Raw genomic sequence first — 23,621 nt, forward strand, 5'->3', positions numbered from 1 at the left:
CACACCACCCTCTCTAAACCCCACTAATGGGATACACTGGGTATATTGTTGTTGATAAATCAATGAATTGCTCTCGTCTACATTCTTGTAGGCATGACTTGCGTCATTGTTGTATTTCCTTTCCATTGTTTATTTTGATATGCTTTATTTGACCCGAAGATCTATCAGAAACAATTTTTTTACCTTCACAAGGCAGGCGTAAGGTTATGTACACACCACTATCTCCAAACTCCATGTGTGAGATACATTGGGTATATTGTTGTTGTTGACAAATCAATGAATTTATTTTATACGCAAGTCAAGGGAAACCTAGTGCATTAAGCTTCCCTATGTGTGGAGTTTGTGGAAGAGTTAAATCATATTGAATCTATTATACATAATCTTACCCTATATTACTATAGGAGACTGTTTCCATAACTTCAAGAACCTTCTAGTCACACAATGCCAACTACTAGATTCCCCTTCACTAGAAAACAACAAAAAAAATGATTGTTAAAAGTGGTGGTTGGTTAGATCATGCCAGCAAAGCTATTTTTTATTTAAAAAAAATTGTGAAGACTCTATCTTCCATGTTTGTTAAATACTCTATTGATTTGGAGCTTTTTGTGCCAAGCAAAAATATCAATATATCACAACTTATCCTATTTGGAAGATTCTTCATCCCTATTTTGTTATCCTCAATGAAGATATGCATAGAAATTTTATCCACTTTTAGATATATAATATAACTAGACATCGGAGCCCGTGCTAGCACGGGCTCAATATGTATCATTTTTTGTTTCAATTTATGTGACAAAGACAAAATTAAAGAGTTAATCAAACTTTAATATTAATTTAAAATAGTTTAACTTTTTAATTATTGTTAATTATGGTTAAAAAAAATTATGTCTTTTAACATTCTAAATTGCTAATTATTGTTGTATGATTTGTAATATCTTTTACGCAATTTTGAAATAATAAAGGTTATTTCTTCTTTCTCAATTTATGTGGTACTAATAAAATTTTGAGATTCAATCAAATTTTTTTGTCTTTAAAATATTCTATTGTTAATTACTGTAAATTATTGTACTTTCTAAGTAATTTTCAAATAATATATATTATTTCATTTGTCCAATTTATGTGTCACCGATAAAATTTGAGGAGTTAATCAGATCTTTTACATATTTTTATATCTTTTGAATATTTAAGTAAATAATTATTGTCATTTATAATATTTTATACAATTATTTAAAAAAAATTAAACAACAAACAAAACGAATTCATCATAGGAAAATTACCAAAGCATCCTTGAATACATCAATAATGGGTCCCATTTTTTGTTTAAAAAAATATGCATATTGGGAGGATATTTTTGTCCAAAGTGGAAATAGAATAAGTATAAAACATTAAAGTCTTTTAAAATTTTAAATTGTTAATTCTTATTGTATGATTTGTAATACTTTTACACCATTTTCAAATAATAGAGGTCATTTCTTCTTTCTCAATTTATGTAGTACTAAAAAAAATTTGAGATTCAATCAATTTTTTTTGTCTTTGAAATATTTCTAACTGTTAATTACTGTAATTTATAGTACTTTCTAAGAAATTTTCAAATAATATATATTATTTCATTTGTCCTAATTTATGTGTCATCGGTAAAATTTGAAGCGTCAATCAGATCTTTTACATATTTTTATATCTTTTAAATATTTTAGTAATTAATTATTGTGATTTATAATATTTTATACAATTATTTAGTATAGTAAAATAAATTTAAAAGAAACAAACAAAACGAATTCATCATAGGAAATTACCAAAGCATCCTTCAATACATCAATAATGGGTCCGACTTTTTGTTTTTAAGAAATTGCACATTCGAAGGATATTTTTGTCCAAAGTGGAAATACTGTGTAAAAAATGTGTATTTATTGTGATTTTGAATGTTTTGTGGGGTAATAGGACACACGCAAAGGTAAGGTGTCTTTTTGAAAATTTGAGACAACTTCAAGTATCACTTAATGTTTTTTCTCAAAATCTAATTTACTTTCCTAAACTATGTGTCAGATCAAAATCAGATTAACAAATTCAAAATGAATGAATAATAAATAGCTCATACAATGACATATTTATTATTTAACTAAATAATAAATATGTAACTAAAAATCTTATTAGCTTTTGGTTGAAATCTAACAAGATAGTTACAATGATAATTGCATTGTGGCTTATTATATATAGAAATCTAATTTACTTTCCTAAACTATGTGTCAGATCAAAATCAGATTAACAAATTCAAAATGAATGAGTAATAAATAGCTCATACAATGACATATTTATTATTTAACTAAATAATAAATATGTAACTAAAAATCTTGTTAGCTTTTGATTGAAATCTAACAAGATAGTTACAATGATAATAGCATTGTGGCTTATTATATATATATATGTGGATATACAAAATTGAAATCCACTTGCAAGCCATGTGCCAAAAGGTGTAGATTGGTTCAAACATAATTAATGACATAAATGTTGAGGGTGCAACTCTATGACCAATTGATAATTCTCTAGCCAGTATGATTATTATTTGTTGGCACAATTAACAAAAAGAAATCATATACATACTTTCTCATTTGACTTGACTTACTCTTAAAGAAATACTTCATATTACTTGTACACTTTTTCGTTTTTAGATATACCTAATTGATTATCCATTTTGACAAATCAAAAAAGAATAAAACAAATTTCTTTATTATACCCTCAATTTATTACTTTGAAAAATGTAGAACTTTTTAAAAATCTTAAATTTTTAATTCATTTACTTCATAATTAATAGGGGTAAAATGGTAAACACACCATGTCAATTATTGTTTTCTTAATAGGTGTGTCATTTCAAAAGTGAACAAGTAATTATGGACAAAGGGAGTAATAATAAATAATTTTTTAGTATATTATTTTTAATTATTATTTTCTATCCATTTTTACTTGTTTACTATATTAAAAATAGATGTTTACTTTTACTTATTTAATTTTAAAAATTAAGAAATTATTTATTATTTTATGCTTATTTTATCCTTATTATTAAACAATATTCATTTTAATATTCATATGACTATAATTATTAAGAGTGATATAATAAAATAATTATTTTGCTTTTTAAAAGGTGTGTTGATCAAATATGAACAAATAAAAACGAAGGAATTATGTATAGATATCCCCTAAATTATGATAGAAATTCCAACGACACAACTTAACTAGGGTCCTAAGAGATGGAGGAAGTGTTTCTAAGAGAACTTATTCTATCTAGTAGTGTTAATTTTTTTCTTTTTGAGTAGTTTTTAGAATGACCCAAGTAGAGGTGTACATGGCGGGGTTGGTTCGGATTTTTCAAATATCAAACCAAATCATTTGTGTCGGATTTTTAAATTTATAAACCAAACCAAATCAATAAAACTCGGGTTTTTCAACCTCGGGTTTTTTCGGGTTTTTCCGGTAAAGTATTCATACAAACATATAATTTACTAGTACTTCAAATATTTCTTTAGTCCTGCCAAAATACAACTATCTAAGATGTTTCTTAAAAATATAACACAATATAATATGATTAATGACACTAAAATATCCAACAAAAATAATAATAATGAAATCGCATAAAACAAATATTGTAAATTAACAAGTCATAATGAAAATGATCATAATTAAAAGGTACTAAATCATGCTAAAATTAAGTTTAATAAGTATTAGTTACATGACTAAATATTAAAGGAAATTAAAATTAGATTATGTATTTTAATTGTCTAAACCAATGTAAAACTAAAGAACAAATATCCAATATTATAGTCATTCTTAGTGTTGAATTGATTTTCTTTTTGCATTAATATTAATTTGATTTTGATTTAAGCTTTATTATAATTACCAACATCTGTGAACTATAATCTTTATTGGCTCATTCATAATTCTAAGTTTCAAACTTGAAATAATATATTAAAAGATAAAAACTATGAAAAAGTATAAGAAATATTTAAAAATTATATCAAAGTAAATATTTTTATGTATAAAATAAAATTTTAAAATTATATATATAATGTCGGGTTAATTTGGTCTCGGGTTGATTTTTTTTAGTTAAAACCAAATCAACCCAAATATAATCGGGTTTTTTTTTTTTAAAACCAAACCACTAGTCGGATTTTTTTTTCGGGTTGACTCAATTTGCGGTTTGGTTCGATTTTCGATTCGATTTTGTACACCCCTAGACCCAAGTAGTTTCATTTATGTTAATCTTAAACTTGATGCTAAAGATTAATAATAATTCGATCTTAAAATTTTTTAACCCACTTATTTAATGCTTTTAGTGTTGTATTAATCGAAATAAATGTGTAATTGGTAATAAGCTAGGCCTATCAAGTGCCAAACTTGAAAGATATTGAAAAGTAATAATGCAATATATATATTCAATGAATATGAACCAAGGTGCGTTTAATTACGACAAGATCCTTATTGGAGTGGGTCAGTGGATATATATGATACTTTCTGTTTTGTCGAGTCCTATTTTGATTTCTGATTTGATGGTCGTATCTACTGAAAATTCGATACATTCTATTTTGTTGCTCATCAGAATTTTTTATAATATTTTAAATTTACTTTTTTTTTTTTTGTTAGATTTTGACTTTTTCGCTATGATTTTTGTAGTAGTTTATATAGGAGCTATAGTCATTTCATTTCTATTCGTTGTTATGATGTTCCGTATTCAAATAGCAGATATTTACGAAGAAGATCTATTTTGATACTCTCTTTGTTTCAATTTGTTTAATCTACTTTCATTCTTAGTCCATTAAAAAAAAATATTTTTTTAGCAACTTTTAAATTTTAATTTTTTTCCATATGATATGTTTAAGACCAATATCTTTAATTTTATATCATAATTTTTTTATTTTTTAAAAACAATATATCAAAGTTAAAAACAACAAAAAAGAATCCTCATGTGACATCAGTCAAACCGAAAGTGGCACACTACACCAAATTAGTCACTTCTTACTTTTCTTGTGCCCTTTGATCTTGGCAAGTGGGGTTTGGGGTGGTAGAGTGAGATGGTTAAAGGGTGGGGATAGAGCTGTCAAAAAGGGTTGGTTCAGTCCCACTCGATCCAAGCCTTGCGGGTCAATGAATTTGAAGGGCTAGAACGGGGCCGGCCCTTCATTTAGTGGGATTGAAAATGCTCATTCCAATTCAACCCTAGAAGGGCTGAGGGTTGGGGCGGGCTAGCCCTTCTTTTTTTTATTTTTTTCTTTTCAAACTTAAAATTCTATAATATCAAGAAAATGAGAAGATTTTCATATCAAATATGACAAACAATGGTGTTGTTTCAATAACACTAGCAAAAAAATCTAGTTAAATTAGCATGTATCTCGCATATCAGATACGTGAGCGAGATAAGAGAGTGGCAAGCAAGATGGGAGAGAGGTGAGGACGCGAGATTTGTCTATGTATCCTAAATACATGCGATCTACTTGGATAAAATGTATCTAAAATAAATTAACCTAATTTTGAGTCCATATATTTTGAAATACATGTATCTGGACGTACCAACATCTGGTAAGATTCATAATATTACAACATAACGTGTATTTAAGCAATTAGATTATATAACAGTGAGATTATTGTAAGTTACCATTAAATAAAAAGTTTTGGCCCGTGGGCCGACCCCTGTCCGACCCCGAATAAGCCTCAAGGGCCAAAGACTTATATGGGCAGGGCTTATAAGCCCTAGTTTTACATGGGCTTGAAAAATCTTATTTCAACCCTACCTCAATAACGAGTTGGATTGGGCCGGCCCCATGGGCTAAGCTTGTTTTGATGGCTCTAGGTGGGGATGAGAATGTTGGGTAGGTGAGACGAAGATAATGAACTTCACAGTTATTTATGAAAATTGTTTATATATATATTTTTATTTTTTTTATTTTTCATTAGAGAAATTATTTTTGAAATTAATTTGACCAATTAGACATGAAAAATTTAGAAAACATATTTTTCAATCTTCAAAGTGTAAAGTGAAATTTTTTTTCTAAAATATCACATTTTTGTAATTTTCATACTTAAATAGTTAAATTAACTATGAAGTGTGTAAGAGTTTCATATCTTAACTATCGTCAATTGTTTATCAACACACATTAACAAATATCTTACAGTGCATACGTCTACACTCTTTTTTTCAAAAAATAAAATGTGCTAAGTGGCATTCCACGTGAATAGGTAATTTTAATATGACAAAACTTAGAATAAATTATTAGGTTGAAGTTATAAAGGTTAATATTTTTGAATAAAAGTTATAGGTCAATGTAAAAAATAAAATGGGTCGCAATCATGATTCTCCACTGAATTTGGGTTGATATTTATGAATTATGATGTCAATTATCTCCACTAGTGATCTTTCTGGTAATTCAAAGAAGAAAATAAAAAACAAAAGAAAAAGGATGTATTCATAGGTAAATGGAGTTGTCACACACCTAAAAGTGATTATATTTAAACACTTGATTTAGTCAACATCGCAATATATTTTGATAAACATTTAATGATATAGTTTAAATAGGAGATTCACACATTTGATAGATCGAGTTGAGTGAAAGAGTCAAATACAAATAAATTCAGATACATTGTATCTAGAATAAATGACGTACCTAATTTTGACCCTATATATTCGAGATACTTGTATTTTTCAAATTTGATAACTAGTTGTAAAATATTACAAATTAGTGTATGGCTTGATTCGTATTGTGGATGGATAAGTATTTTTATGAGCTTATAATTGAAAACATACATGCGTTACTTGAATAACGAATTCAACTATTTACTTACAATATATGGTAGTCATAGAACTATTATGTCCAAGGCGTATAACACTACTAAAAAACGACGGATTGCGTCGTTTTTTTGGTCAAAATTGACTCAGTCTGTCGCTTTTCTGGAAATTTTACTTTTGAAAATCCCAGAAAAGCGACGAACAAAAGGACCCTATCCGTCGCTTTTCTGGAAATTATTTTTTTGGAAAATCCAGAAAAGCAACGGACAAAATCACGCTGTCCGTCGCTTTTTCTACAATTTTTTAAATTCAATTCTACACTATTCAGCCCAATCAAACACGCACAATTATAAACAATCTACACAAAACATAAAACAACAAACTTAAAAGAACAAACAAAAATATCTAAATCACAATTTAAAGTCTTTCAAAATTTCAAAAAGTTCATAAATGTCCAAAGATCTAAACTAGGGAGTGGGATCTACATAATCATCCTCATCATTGTCGTCGTCGGTGTATTCGGGAGCCGAAGTAGTAGGTCGACGAGCGAGGTTTATCACTTGTTCTTTGATTTGCTAAACGGTCTCACTCATGCTTTGTTGTTCAACTACTCTTCTCCGCTTTGACTCTGCCAGTGCCGATGTAAGTTGTGCTATTTGAGCCGACATAGCAGCAATCTGAATACTGTCAAGTGTCTCGACTTGACGTGACGATCCAATACCTTCTTATCCTGACTGGAGTCGTCTTACATCGTTTCGAGAGCCTAGACCATAGACTCTACCCTTGTGTCTCCCCCCTACCACTTTTTCTTTCCAAATCTGGGTGGACAGTTCAAGTGTCATTTGAACCGAACTATCTAGATTCTCAGCGATGTAATGATGAAACTCATTCTGCATATTAAATATAAAAATTGACATAAATATATATACATATCATAAATATATTCACTACTAATATATATTATTCATATTAAATAACTTACAAAAGTTCGTTCGGCACACAAGGCGAAGCAGCATTAGAGAATGGTGTGAAGCCATCTGCACAAAACCCCAATCTAACATTTCTTGGGTCACTAGAAAAATCAGGATATACATTATCAAAATGTTTCCATGCTTCACCATCAGATAGATGAGACAAGGCACCCGGCGACCTTCTATATTCACGATGTCATCTCATATGTGGGGCAGACCTCATCGATGCATACAACATCTTTAACCTAGGAATGAGAGGTAGATAATGCATTGCCTTAACTAGGACCATCTTTCCAGTCGGAGTCCTCTTATAATGAGCATGTCCACAAAACTTACAATTTCTAATTCACTATTAGTTTTGTAAAACAACATGCAGCCATTAACACAACAATGAATTCTATCATATGTCAATCCTAACTTGGAAATCAAACGCTTTGCCTGATAGAAGTTCTTAGGTATGTTAAACTCCGGATTAACTAGTTCACCCAAAAGATCAACCATGGAGTCCATAGCCATATTAGGAACATTCCAATCTGATTTAATATTCATTAATCTAACCGCAACTGACAAGGCAGAATGCGGACTCCTTTCATATGGCGGACGACTAAACTCTTCTAATTAATCATAGAAGTGTCTTGCTTCTTCATTAGGAGCTTCATCAAAATATTGTTCTGGTTTCATCCCACGTTGAACCCCGAAAACATCATTGATCATTTCATGAATCCTATCATGTTCAACCCTAATTTGGCCATATGGTGCAAGCATATTATATTCATCCACAGACATCGAATTATAAAACATATCATCCAATCCATCTCTTTCTCCATGATCAATTCATACAAAATATCTAGGCTTAAATTCATTACGGTACAAATGAACCATAACTGTATCTGGTTTAAAAAATTTTAAGCACTTACATGCACTACAAGGACACCTAACCAATCCATTATTCTTGAAAATGTCAAGTGTCATTGTATGTTCAATAAAATCTCTACCACCGTCAATAAACTCACGTTTCAAACCAACACCAATTTCATAATGCATATTATACATCCACAAATGATGATCCATCTACAAAAATATAGATATTCAATTATATTATAAATTAAATTTAATAATAATTTTACTACATTAATTCATTGTTAATATATATTTATAATAATTATTTAATAATTATATTTATTATTACTTATATATCTAATTAATTAGTTCATAAATACTACATTTCAATAAGTAATTAATTTATTCCAATAACTAGTTATATTCAAATTCTAATTAAGTTCAATTAGTTCAAGTTCTAAATTCAAGATAATTCATATCTAATTTCTAAACTTAGTTATGTATAAATTTCTATTCCAAGAATTGGTCATATTCAAGTTCTAAGTTCATGTTCAAGTTCATATCAAAGTTCTAAAATTAGTTATATATAAACTTCAAATCCAAGAATTAGTTATATATATTCAAGGTTTAATAAGTTCAAGTTCCAAATTCAAGTTCATATCTAATTTCTAAACTTAGTTATATATTCAAACTAAGTTCCAACTTCAAGTTCAAGTTAATTCTAATGAATTCAAGTTCATATCTCTAATCTATAAAATTAGTCATATATACACTTCTAATCCAAAAATTAGCTTTATATATATATATATATATATTCCAAGGATTACAATTAACTCTCAAAACTGAAGATAATATACTCAACAAAATGCAAAGAATGTTTGCAGGAAATAGAGAAGGTAATAGAAATTACCCAAACAACAGGTAATTAAACATGTTAACTAAACCAATGATTGAACAAATCCTTAGGAAAATTCCTGAAAGAAAAAGAAAGAAAATGAATTATGTTCATTTAGGAGGAATCCAAATACTAGTCAAATCGACTTTCAAAGAAGGGATTAACTGCCCTATTGTTGTAAATCATTCAGACGAAAGATTCATAAACGCAAGAAAAGGAAACCTTGGTATAGTAGAAGGTAATCTAGCCTATACCAAACTTCTATTCACATACTATCTCAAATATAGTATATCGCTTAAAGATGCCGATTTTAATGATGCATTAAGCTTACATTTTCAAGTCAAAAGAAATGACTTATTTAAACCAGGTAATCATATTATGAGCATTTATATTCAAGTTCTAATTCAAAAAAAAAAGCCTCATATATATCATGACAATCAAACATTTATCCTATATATTTATGACATTCAAACTTCATCAATTACTAACTTCAATTAACAGTACTTCAAGATTTCTAACGTTTCACAACCTAAAGTTCTAAAATACTACAAAAATTCAAGTTCTCTAAAGTTCGAAAATCCTACAATAATTCAAGATTTCTAAAGTTCACAACCTAATTAAAGCTCTAAAATCCTACAAAAATTCAAGTTCATATCTAATTTCTAGAATTTCTAATAAGTTCAAGAATTTTCAAGTTCAAGAATTTCTATGTTCAAGAATATAATTCAATTAACCCAATTTTCAACAACATTATAATATATAAGCACAAATACAATGGCAAATCTATCAATGTTAAACTAATCTAACTTCTAACTTCTAACCCTAAAATCTAAAATCCTCAATTCTCTCCCTAACTAACAATAATCAAATATACAAATTAACAATTGAATAACACAATTCAACAAACTAAAACAATGTACAAACTAAGAAATCAGATATAATTACTAGAATTCAAAAATTAAAATTAAAATTAAAATTAAACCATAACCTTATAACAAGAAGGAGGGGCAGATGGGGAATTCTTTTGGGCGTGGTGGCAGCTAGGGTTGGCCGGCGATGGGGAGAGGTTGATGGCGGCGGCAACGGACAGTGGTGGTGGCGATGGGGCGAGGCTAATGGCTGCCTTTCTTAGAGAGAAGGGAGAGAAGAGAGAGAAAGAGAATGAGAAATTTGGTGGAAAATCCATCACTGTTGTAACATAATTGAATGAAAAGCGACGGATAGCGTCTCCCCGTCCGTCGCTTTTCTTTTAAAAAGTTGACCAACATTTTGACCAAGAAGCGACGGACTAAGAGACTCTGTCTGTCACTTTTTTAAAAATAGTTGACCGTATATTTTGACTAAGAAACGACGGACATAAAGATGTCGTTCGTCACTATAATAAAAAAAGAATTAATAAAATAAAATAAATATAAAGCGACGGACAGTGTCGTTAATATTTTAATTTATATATAATTATATTTAATAAAAGCGACAGATGGCGTTGCTATATTTATTAAATAAATAATTATTAATTATATATATATATATATATATATATATATATATATATATATTTGGCGTAAAATTCCGCAAAAAAAAGCGACGGACTAAGAGATGCCGTCCGTCACTTTTTGTAAAATAATTTAAAAAATAATTATTTTTATTAAAAAACGACGGACAGTGTGGCAAATAGCATCGCTTTTTGGAGCGACACCATCCGTCGTTTTTCAGTAGTTTTTTAGTAGTGTAACAAGTTATACAATGGATACTCTTGACATATTTCTTGAGACAAAAATACAAGGGCGGCTCAAATATATTTGTAGCTTAAACACAAATTTAAATGAAAACTTTAATTTCTTTTACGAAGTTTTATAATTCAATTCATTAATCTAATTTGAGACATAGTATTCTAGATTTGTCAAACTTCTAACATTTTTTTCCTCTTATATGAAAATTTTATATTTTCTACAAATATTACTAATTTAAAAAAATAATACTTATAACCTATTATTGCTTTAAAAAGATGAGACCCCTCAAATTAGAAAACCTAAAACAACTTGATTGCAAGTCTCTCATTATTTATACAGATCTCCCATGTATAATTCTCTCGTGCACGCATCTGTTACCGAACCAAACTTCCTTTTTCCCAAAAGTGTAATCCTCATCGACATGTTTCAAATTTCATAGTTCTCTAAACTAGTCAATCTTTTGAGAATAAGCACGACTCCTAAAGCATTTGATGGATCAATATACAGAGGATCATTCTGATCAATTTTGAGAGTTGTCATTGTTGTAAGTTCATGTAATAGAAACAATTAATCATAAAAATTAGATCTAAACTCATCTGCAATTTTTCTCTATACAATCAACATCGACTGCTCTGATACCATAACAAAATATGAGCTCAAAAACTCATAACTCCATTGATGAACTCAAGCTTGGAGAAAATAGAGAAAAAAATCTTTATTGTTCACAATATTTTGTGCATTCAATTCTAAAAGAGAATATAGTGTTGAGTCTTATAGCCCTAATCTATAAAATATCTTCTAACTGACTTCTAACTAGGGGTGTACAAAATTGAACCGCAAATCGAACCAAACCGCGAATCGAGTCAAACAAAAAAAAACCCAACTAGTGGTTTGGTTTGGCTTGGTTTGGTATTGAAAAAAAAACCCGACTATATTTGGGTTGGTTTGATTTTAACTAAAAAAACCAACTCGAGACCAAACCAACCCGACATTATATATGTAATTTAAAAATTTTATTCTATACGTAAAAATGTTTATTAATATATAATTTATATATTTTTCTTAATCTTTCTCACAATTTTATGTTTAATATTAGTGGACTTTGGGCTACATTGTTGACTTGAGCCCACTTATTATTTTTAGGAATAAACAAAAGCCCAAATAAACTATACAATTCAACTAGCCCTATATAATATTCTCTATCTCATTTAACAAAGGTCATTAGGTCAGCAACTCAAAAGCAGCTCTTCATCTTCAAAGGCTTAGTCACTGTTAGATTTTACTCCTTAGCTATTAGGGCATAAATTGAGCTCGTCTTTTCGATTTTAGTTCAAATCATCATCAACTCATCTTAATCTGGGTAAGTAATTGCTACTAACTCGTTTTTAGATATTTTTGATCTTGTATTGCCATTGTCAACAACATCACAATTTTGGGTAGTTGAATCATAGATATAAACCTAAATATTATACATCTTGGTGTCCATATCTATGGTGTGTTAAGCTTAGCAACAAGATGATGATAAATTTTTTGTATATAAGTTTCACTTATTTCTCTCTTTACTTATGTTGTTTCAATGCAATGAAAAAGGGGCAAGTGTTCGACTCATTGCTTTTGGTTCCATTTGTATGGAGGTTTTTGTATTGTAAACATGATGGTTCGCAGAGATAAGGAAAAACAAGTGATAGAGATAAAAATTTAAGAGACTATTAGATTTTGATAGCAGTAGCCAGTAATATACATCAAACTTTTCTAACCAAATATTTTGTACTATATTTGTATCTATTTTGGTTTCAAAGTGAAATATACTTCTAAGTGTTGTGCACAATACTTGAATGGAAGTCTTGTTGAAACACAATCTTGTATTAGAATACTAATAACTATTGTTATGTATGTGCAATAACTTTCTTTTTGGATGGAAACTACACCTTCTGTAACAGATGTAGAGGTGATTAATAATATTCCTTCAACTATGTCGACAATATCTCAACAACAAGGCAAAGTAACTCCACGTCGACGCATACCTCCTAAGAAGCAAAAAAGAGCAGCTCCTCCGGTCGCTCCTAACTCTGGAACTACAGGTAGAGAAACATCTCAAATTTGGGATCATTTCTCCAAGTTTATTGCTAAAGGAGGTAAATGTAAGGCAAAATGTAATTATTGTACTAAAACATTTGCTGCCGACAGTGTCAATGGGACAACTACGTTATGAAATCATTTAACTGTGAAATGTCTCAAGTCTCCATTTAAGTCCGATAAGTGAAAAACAACATTAAAACCTATCAAAAGAGGTTGGCCAGAAGGTGGTTCCACTGAAAAAGGGGTGTTTAATATGGATGAAATTAAGAGAGCAATTACCGAATTTATAATTCTTGATGAACAACCGTTTAGAGTTGTTGAGGGAGAAGGATTCAAAAAATTAATGGCTAAAGCCTTTCCAAATTTTGATGTTATGAAAAATGATTCTGCTTTTGAATTTTATTTAGTATTCAATTTGTTTCAGTTCTTTCAGAATACCCCGACTCACCTTTGAGGATTGATTAGCCAGTTGATGTACTTTAATTTCACTATATGGAACAAAGGTATTAGTTCATTCTTTTGTGATTGTTAATTACCTAATTATTGTATGCTCTAAATAGTAATAAGAACTAAGGACTAAACATCAACTTAGTTAATCCATTGCTAATCAACTTAATTGATTTGTATTGTCTACTTTGCAGATGTAGGCTATGGTTTTTGGAAAATATGTATAGAAGATCTCCTAGGTTGTAAGTAATGATGGTGTAGAATTTAAAGATTTGAATGTAAATAACTCGTATTAACTTTTGACGACAATATTTTGACTATGCAAAAATTGTTTAAGCCACTATGTTACTTTCATGAATTTCTCTAATGTATAATGAATCACTCTTGATTATTGATATTATTTTATGATTTGTCCAAAATAGTAATAGTAGTAATTTTTTGAGAATTTGTGTTCCAAAAAGAATGGAGAATTGCCTATTGAACTCATGGGCTTGCAATGCCAAAAGAAACTACCGAATGCTTTTCTAGGATGAAAAATCATGTTAGTGTTCAATGTTTTTTTAAATCACTGAAAGAACACATGCTCTTTAGTCTTTATAAAAAAACCCGAGAAAACCCGAATATCCCGAGAAAATCGAATAACCCGAAAAAACCCGAGATTGAAAAAATCCGACTATTATTGATTTGGTTTATATTTATTTTAACCCGATACAAATGGTTTGATTTGATTTTTAAAAAACCCGAATCAACCCGATGATGTACACCCCTACTTCTAACAAACTGTGTCAGCTCATCACCAAGTAACTAACTAATGAAATGAATCACAACTAACTATTGTACAAGGTTCATTATGTATCACAACTATAACTAATGGACCAACTACATCATGTGATGCATTTGAATAACGAGGCCATAATCGAGTGTTAAATCTCACGGTAAATAAATTATGTATTTGGTACATTTATGTGTATAAAGATTTTCCATCTTGTTTTATAATAGAATTATGATTTGATGGAATGCAATTAAGTGGGAGACCTCAATTCTTTATTATGAACAACCAGCTTATTCAACTTCGTGTTTTCATGTGCAAAGTTCTTACAAAGTTCATATGACAAAAGTTTGAATTCGTACTATGGATGTAGGCGAGAATTAAATCCCATGAGTCGCCATTCTATTTATAAGCTCTTCAAAAATATTGAAGAAATACTCCCTCCGTTCCATTTTATGTGGCAATATTTGACCGCGTACGGAGTTTAAGAAATAAATGAAGACTTTGAAATGTTTACCAAATTGCCCATTAAAAGTAGACTCACTTTTCTCTCTCCTCATAAATGTATTGGAGTATTATTTTAAAATTAAGTGAGACCAACAAGGGTAAAAGAGGAATTGTACCTTTAAATACTTACCATATAAGGAAATGTGACACTTTTTGGGACTGACCAAAAAGGAAATGATATCACATAAAATGAGACAGAGGGAGTAATATTTTTTTGCTTTTCCTGATGTGCCGTTTGAATTTTGTATTTTTTTAGGTCAAGGACTGTACATCATACAATCATAGTGTCAAGCCAAATCTGAATATCTGACTAGTGTTACTCCTTTACCTGCCTCATTTAGGAGGGAACCACAAAATAACCTTTTTTTTCATTATATTTCATCCATATACAATTCCATTTATTTACTTTTTTTAGGCCTTGTGCAATCCACAACTATAACACCGAAATACAAAAATATTTTATTTCAATCAATGTGATGGTTGTGTAATGAATAACTCTTATTCTGATTTTGAGATATTTTATTTTAGCTGTTTTAGATATTTTAAGCTATCATATCGCTTTCGCTAAGTCCCATATCTTATTATATGCACATTAACATATTTTAAACACTCGAATACACTCAAGCGCGCACACAAGTCCCGATTAGTTATATGACATTACGAGGCATTACATTGTGTTCAATCATCGTCATGTTATAGGTATAATGCATCTTTAATTATTTCATTTTTTTTTCAAGTACATTATGCTTCATCAAAGTCATGTTAATAGGTGTAATGAATCTTTACTTTTTTCAACTTTTCAATACTCTATGTGTCATCATAGTCATGTTATAGATATGATACATCTTTACTTTACCTTTTAAATTACTCAATTTTCTAGAAGTTCAATATGTATATCTTTTATTCTGTATATATTTATTTAATAATTTATAAAATATCAACAATTAAATATCTACAATACATACTTATGAGCTCCCATCTTAAAACTTATGCCTCATATCTTATTAAATAAAACATCTTGCCTCATGTTGCGCCTTTTCAAAACATGGCTCAAAAAATTGAAGTTTCACATTGTTTTTCAATTAATATGATAAGAGGATGAATTTTTGTTTTTCATTCGATGTTCATTGCTAGCCGTGGAGCCCGATTATTTCAGATTCGCCTTAGATAGAGCCCCATTTGGGTGGGGGGGGGGTAGTGCTTCTTATCAAGAAGTTTTTCATATTCAAAATTCAAATTTAAAATCTCTAATTAAGGGAGGAACAATCTCATCCACTGTACCAGATCCGTTGATGGTGACAATAGGATGAATTGATTAGTGCTCCACATAACTTTCAAAGTTAAGAAAAAAGAAATTGATAAATGAACATCTAATTTGATGATAAAAGAAGTTGGTCACAAAGAAATGATTTTGCCTAACCTTTTGTTTGGCGGGACTTGTATTGATGTAACCCCATTTCATATTGTCATTTGTAGACAATAGTTAGTGATTACAATATTGCTTGAATTAAAAAGTGGAAAGAAATTGGAAGGGGATTTTGTCGAAAGAAGAAAGATGAGAATATTGAAAATGGAAGCCACCTAAATATTATAATGCAAATAATTAATTGGAGTAATATATAAACAACCCGTTAAGATATTTTATTTAAACACTCAAACACTCAAATTGAACATTTTATTTCCTAATAAAGTGTTTTAATTAGATTTTTTTTTGGTTTAAATTTTGAATTTTTATTTTACGCGTATTCTTATTTATCTATTTTGTAGTTAAACTAATCACATAAAATATGTCATTTATTTTTAGGAAAAATGACCTAAATACACAATTTATTTTACCATACTCTCTAAATTCTCTGCAATTTGAAAAAATTACAAAAATCTTTACTCTCTCTCCTATTCTCGGATACACCACTTTACGCAATTTATCGGACGGATACATCACTTTATGCAATGTATCGGGACGTATGCGATGTATCGTGACATTGAGTGATGTATTCGAAATCGGGATATAGTGTATTCGGATGTTGAGCGATGTATTCGAAACCAAAATGCGATGTATCGGGACGTTGAGTGATGTATCCAAAATTCTTAAATTTTAAGGGATTTTTGTAATTTCGAAAAGAATAGAAATATGATGTAATTAACTCTTAACACTATGAGATCTCTGTAAAATTACTTTCTTTTTAATTAGCATTAGCTTGAATAAGCCGTCAAATCTCAAAACATTTTCTATTTAAAGGTTGATGCATATAATTAAAAAAAATGTCATATTTATGTGGCTAACTTGACTTAACTACTGAAAATATGTGTAAATTTTTTTCCAAAACTAAAATAAAAAATATCTAATTAAATTATTTTATTAAAAATACTTTTTATCTTTTCTAAACTTCTCCAAACATTACAAAAAGCTTAAAAGTCAAAGGCTACTTAAAACAGTTAATTCAAACGCCCTCTACGCTCGAGTGTCTAAATGAAATAATATCTCACCAAATTTTAGGAGCTTATAATGGATTAACCTTAATGCAATATATAACGTACTTCATATGCTCCAATTTATATGACTCACTTTTCTTTTTAATTAATCTAAAAAAATATTATATATTTCTATATTTAGTAATAGTTTAATTTAAAATATTCATTTTACTTTTTATGAAATGATTTATAGCTACATAAATATCTATGACATATTTTAGATTATAAATTTTAAAAATCTCCATTTTCTTCCGTTCTAACGTTAAGTCAAACTACATTAACTATTATTTTAATATGCCAAATCACAAATATTATCCCTTCTCCTCCCTCATGTCTGGACTATTTATTTTGCTTGTCTGAGTTGTACAAGCAACTGATTCTTTTTCTATCTTCAAAAATCACCAAAATCACCAAAAAGAAGAGCCAAAAATTCAGAAAAAAAATCATGTCTTCCCCAAGCAAAAGAAGAGAGATGGACTTGATGAAGCTGTAAAATCCCTTAACAATAATCTTTTGGTCTAAATTAATTTTGGGGTTTATTATTTTTTTTTAATTTTTTCAATTTATGTTATCTTGAATTAGGATGATGAGTGATTACAAAGTTGAAATGATCAATGATGGGATGCAAGAGTTTTATGTGCATTTCCACGGACCTGCTGAAAGTAAATCTCCTCTTAACATTATTATCTCAATCTCTATTCTTTTTTAGGCTATATACTAAAATGTTTACCTTTTTAAGACATATATTTAAGAGGGTCTTTGTTGAGTTATTGATATTTTTTGTGAGTTTTTTCTACCTATCTTCAAAGGGGCATTTTCTGTTGGTGTCTATTTTGGTTTTTGATTGAAATTCTTCAATGGGAAATTAGATAAAAAATTGAAGGTAACTTGGGTGAGGATGAATTGATTAGGAATGAGGATATTCAGGATAAAGTGGGATTGACCTCTGTTGTGGATAAGACGGGGAAGAGAGACTGAGATGGTTTGGGCACGTTAGGAGGAGGTGTGTGGATGTCCCAGTAGAGGAGAGGCAGAAGTAGGTTGAAGAAGTATTGAGGAGAGGTAATTAGGCAACATATGATGCATTTTCAGCTTACTGAGTATATGACCTTAGGAGAGTGTTAGTAGCTTAGTTGGTTGGTTACCTGAACTTTCACCTTGCTGGTGAGAGTTTGATTTTCCACATTGTAATTCCCTCCCCATTTCCCCTTCCCCACACCCAAAAAAAGTATATGACCTTAGATAGAAGGGTATGAAGGTTGCGGATAAAGGTAGAGGGTTAGTAGGTAGTTGAGAGTTGTTTTATTATTAGCCTATTCATGTCTTTGGCTGGGTGGAAGTGTAGAGCTCCGTGTCGGTCGTAGTATTAGCATATTCATGTAGTCTTTGTCTTTTGGTATTTGTAGATTATTGTGTTTAGGTGATCGCACCTTGTTGTTGTTGTTATGGTCGCACTACTGTGCTATTAGCTATCATGCTTTTATTTTAATTATTGCATTGACTTGCTTGAGGGGTCTTTCAGAAACAACCTCTGTACCTCGAAGAGGTAGTGATAAGGCCTGTGTACACTGTACCCTCCCCAGACCCCACTTTGTGGAATTTCACTGGGTTTGTTGTTGTTGTTGGGCGAGGTTGAATTAAGAAGTACTCCTTATTTGGCATAGTTAATTTTATAGTTTCACTTTGTGGTTACGAATCTACTTATGCCAAGGGGTGCGGCCTTCCCTGAACCTTGCTGACGTAGGATGCTTTGTGCACCGGGTTACCCTTTTATTTGGCATTGTTAACTTTATAGTCCCACTTTGTGATTATGAATCTAGTTTGCTTCTTGGGTCCTTATGTTGAATGGATAATGGAATTATATTTAGTTATATATGTACCTTTTTCGTGTATCTGCTGTTTGGTAATTCACTAATAATCTTCAAGTTACATCTGCCTTTTAGTGGGAGTTCAATTGGATGTATGATGAAGGGAGGGGCAGAGGTGGATAAAAGATTAGACTTGATGAGTTCAACCTTCATGTTCTTTTTGCCATTATGGTTTTAGATTATAATATTTTTGGAAAATTTAGTGGTTTTCACATATACATTAGTAATCCGTGTAAAAGATGCTAGTTCAGTTGAACTCGTTGATTATACATTGCATCCGCCTTTTGGGGATGCAGTGTTACTTTTTTCAGTTTCTGCTTTTAGTTAGCCTTGTTTTTGCAGGTCCTTATCACGGTGGAGTGTGGAAAATAAAGGTGGAACTTCCAGATGCCTACCCGTATAAATCTCCGTCAATTGGTTTTATTAATAAAATGTACCATCCAAATGTTGATGAGATGTGAGTTTTCAACTGCTTAATTTCTTTAGATAATCTCATCCTTCTCGTTTTGTTTTAGCTGAAGTCTGAAATTTCACTGGATTATTATTTTTCAGCTCAGGATCAGTTTGTTTAGATGTTATCAACCAGACTTGGAGTCCCATGTTTGGTAATTGAATATGAGCAATGATTAGATTCTTGAAATTTCTATGGCTTTTCTGCCGACTTCTTTTTTAGTAATGATAGCTGGTTTTGAAACAATTTCCACAGATTTGACAAACGTGTTTGAAGTGTTTCTCCCACAACTTCTCTTGTATCCTAACCCATCGGACCCATTGAATGGGGAGGCAGCTGCCCTGATGATGCGAGACCGAACTGCATATGAACAAAGAGTTAAAGGTATAATGATCCATATCAGCTGCTTATATGTGTTACAAAAATTGTGCTTGCTTCAAGTGGATGAGAAGAACGAACTAGAACTATTAGAAGTCCTTGAATCTTTGATTAGGGTAGACTCAATAGAATTGAAACTCATAGCTTTAGTTTGGTTTAGGGTCCACTGGAGACAACCTCTCTACCTGCCAAGGTAGGGGCAAGGTTTGCATATACTCTACCCTCCCCAGATCCCGCTCGTGGGACTATACTAGGTATGTTGTTTTTGTAGCTTTGGTTTGGTTGCTAGGGAAGTGGTTATCCTTTGTTATATTGATCTTTGCACGGTAATTATGTTAGCATTCTATTGTAGCTAAAAATTTCTTAAGTTAGCTTCTCTTGAACAATTCATGGTTAGACTAAGTTCGGGTGAAGAGACAACAACATATGAGCCTAAACTATCAATTATTGCCCCACTTGGCACTTGCTGCCTAAAGCAGGGCGAACCTTTTAATTGGGACACAGTTGTAGATCAGCATTCTCATTCTGTTGGTCATCTGCAGTGTATAATTTATGAGTCTGCTTCAATAAAGATGTCCATTCGATCTAGAAGTATGGTCTAAATAATGTAGAAACTTTCTGGTAAACCAACTTTATGGCGACTTAGGTATGCATTATTTTGATAGTGAAGAAAATTCATAGTTAACGTACTCCTAGCATTCCAAACTAGCTAGTGTAGTCTTAGCATCCTCAATGTACTTTGTATCACTCCTAATCTGATGTGTTTGGTTTATAACTGGAGACAGCTACAAAAAAGGGAACTTCCAGATGGTGTCCGCTTAAGTCAACCTACCTTCCAATGCTTCCATTATCTGGCCTAGTTTTAAGGTGAAATGCAGATAGTATGTTAGCTTTCTTACTCCATTTTATATGGGACCAACATGTTAGAAACTTCGACCACAGCATCGACATACTCATCTTACATAAAGCATCTCTTTTTTCCTGGGGAAACACCAGTAGTAAATAAAGATGAAATAATGTTAGTCAATAGAGTCATATCAAAAATCAGGTCATGTTTATGTCTGCTAACCCCAATTGAGTTCTCCTATACTCTTTGAAAATGTTGCTCTTCACCTACCTTAGTTAGCAAAACATTCCCGGGAAAGAAGTTAGATGAAAAAGCTCTTTGCGCCTTGGCAGACTATTTTCGTTTGCTTGACTTGGAGCATAGACATTATGTCTTTTTGAGCTAAACATCTGCCTCAATTAATGCTAAGAATCTGCATTTCTCTTTCTATATGTTTATCATGTGGGTATTTTTCTTAGAAATTTGGTAAGGGCAGAAAAAATATGTTGTTCGGACTCTTCAAAATGTCGCCTAGTGTGTAGGATCCACCAAAAGTAGTGCATTTTTGGAGGATTTGACACGGATGTTGCTCAGACATATTACTGCTTATTTATGTTGCGTGGACTCTTCAAAATTGTTGCCGCATCCGTGTTGGATCCTCCAAGAATGCACTACTTTTGGAGGATCCAATATGCACCCATTGACATTGAAGAGTCCGAGCAACATAGCTTCTAATAGGGTGTAACACATTCCTCTCCTTTCGAAAGTTTAGGCCATACGAATGGAACTTCTTAAGCATTAACTAAGCACTCTTACCTTTTTGTCACTAAAGATGGTACTCTTTTCCTAAAGAAGTTGTCTTCTGGATGTTAAGATATGTTTTTACTGCTTTAATCTATTGCAGAACCTCCGATATCAGTGTATTAGGTGGTTGAGCATTGTTCCAGTATTTTGTTCGACCTTTTCTAATTGATTGTATGAAAAATCAACAGAGCAAAGTAGTTTAGATTTATGCTGCCACCGTCTCCTGGTCATTTCTCCTTCAGTAACTAAGCTACATAGATAGTTGCTACCTGCATTCTGCAATGAAACTATGATGCATCCTGGAACTCATTTTCATATTGAGTTCAACTTCTATGCACCGGCGATATTAAGTTTTTCATACTATCAGGTCATCAAAAAGGTAATTACAGCTAAAAGTGGAATTGGTAACCTGAAAAATAAGGCGACATTCTATAGCAAGAGTGCAGAATTTTCATTACACAGTTAGTAGATACAAGTTAAATCCTTTCGCATTTCTAACACGAACCTGCTTGTTTATCCAGAATATTGTCAAAAGTATGCCAAGCCAGAAGATGTTGGAGCTGTCCCGGAGGAGAAGTCGAGTGATGACGAGTTAAGTGAAGCTGAATATGACTCAGATGATGAGGCAATGGCAGGCCCTGTTGATCCATAATACCTCCCTCATCTCCATTACTATCTGTAAATCATGTTATTTGTCCTGTTGTTGAACTGCATAGTTAAAAAAAACTATTGATTGTGAGGAGGGATCCTAAAGAAGTTGCCCTCTTCTGTTAATGTAAATAAATTTCATGTTTGATTTCCTTCATGTTCTTTTATGTGTGTGTTTCGCGTGTTTATATTTTCCTATTGAGTTTCTTCATTAAAGCTCGATATTTATTAGCGTTTTGTACTTAAAAGCCTCAATAGACCTTCGAGCTTTATTCGCCTTTGATAACACTGAAAATAAGAGAGTAAGAGCAGGTTATCTAACATCTGTCGATCTTCTAAACTACTGCATGATTTTTAAATTAAGAAATTATTTGATGTTTTTTTAATTAAAATAATATATTACAATTTGATGTTTTTAGAACAAAAATTACTTGGTCACACATAACGTCACTCACTAGCTAGTTGTAGCATTCTACCAAAATGCTTCCGCACGTGTCTATTACATAGATAAGTTAGTCATATAAAGAAATTAATTACATAAAAATGTCTTAATGTATTACAGAAACAAAATATACTTCCGGCTCATATTTTGCACTAGTTTTCTCCCATGTTCATAAGTGTCTATTTTTTTTTTTTATAAATAAGTTAATCACATAAAAGGTGTGTCACGTTAAAAAAAAAGCATTAAAAATGTTTCCGCCCATAAGTGTCTATTTCATTAATAAGTTAATTACCTAAAAAAATCTATCACGTTAAAAAAAAGACATTGAAAAAGTTTCCGCCGGTCTATTACATAACTACGTTAATCACATAAAAAATCTATAACATTTTTTAAGAAAAAAAAACAAAATAAGAAAAAAATTCCGACCTGCCGGATTCGAACCAGCGACCTAAAGATTTCAGTAATACCACTACAGTCTTCCGCTCTACCAACTGAGCTAAGGTCGGACCTATTAGAAAATGTCTATATTTAATATATATCGCAATCTATCCTTCTCTCATACTAGCTAATTTTCCTTTTTTTTTTTGTTCAACCCGTTCTAATTTAAGGCATGTTTGGTACGAAGGAAAATAATTTCCTAGAAATGTTATGTTGAAAAATATGTGAATTTCTTAATTATTTTTAGTATTTAATAAGTAAACAAAAAATATTATTTTAATTGTATC

The 23,621-nt window shown here is 30.8% G+C and overlaps 1 protein-coding gene and 1 non-coding gene across 2 annotated transcripts in view; one reads left to right on the forward strand and one right to left on the reverse strand.

The window, feature by feature from the left end:
- LOC125838945 (ubiquitin-conjugating enzyme E2-23 kDa-like) overlaps nucleotides 1-22,629 on the forward strand; it is a 119,311-nt gene extending 96,682 nt beyond the window's left edge. Inside the window, exons 2-7 of the mRNA XM_049517946.1 lie at nucleotides 17,918-17,968; nucleotides 18,062-18,141; nucleotides 19,690-19,804; nucleotides 19,900-19,952; nucleotides 20,054-20,182; nucleotides 22,328-22,629. Coding sequence (XP_049373903.1) covers nucleotides 17,925-17,968; nucleotides 18,062-18,141; nucleotides 19,690-19,804; nucleotides 19,900-19,952; nucleotides 20,054-20,182; nucleotides 22,328-22,458 — 552 coding nt within the window. The 5' untranslated portion in view covers nucleotides 17,918-17,924 and the 3' untranslated portion in view covers nucleotides 22,459-22,629. The remainder of the gene's footprint in view (nucleotides 1-17,917; nucleotides 17,969-18,061; nucleotides 18,142-19,689; nucleotides 19,805-19,899; nucleotides 19,953-20,053; nucleotides 20,183-22,327) is intronic.
- A 687-nt stretch (nucleotides 22,630-23,316) lies between these two features.
- Nucleotides 23,317-23,402, reverse strand: TRNAY-GUA (transfer RNA tyrosine (anticodon GUA)). The gene is given in 2 exon segments: nucleotides 23,317-23,352; nucleotides 23,366-23,402. It is a non-coding gene; the product is annotated as a tRNA-Tyr (tRNA).
- Nucleotides 23,403-23,621: the final 219 nt, after the last annotated feature.

The sequence above is a fragment of the Solanum verrucosum genome, unplaced genomic scaffold (assembly GCF_900185275.1).
Source record: "Solanum verrucosum unplaced genomic scaffold, falcon-dt-bn FXZP01000163.1, whole genome shotgun sequence".
Lineage (NCBI taxonomy): Eukaryota > Viridiplantae > Streptophyta > Magnoliopsida > Solanales > Solanaceae > Solanum > Solanum verrucosum.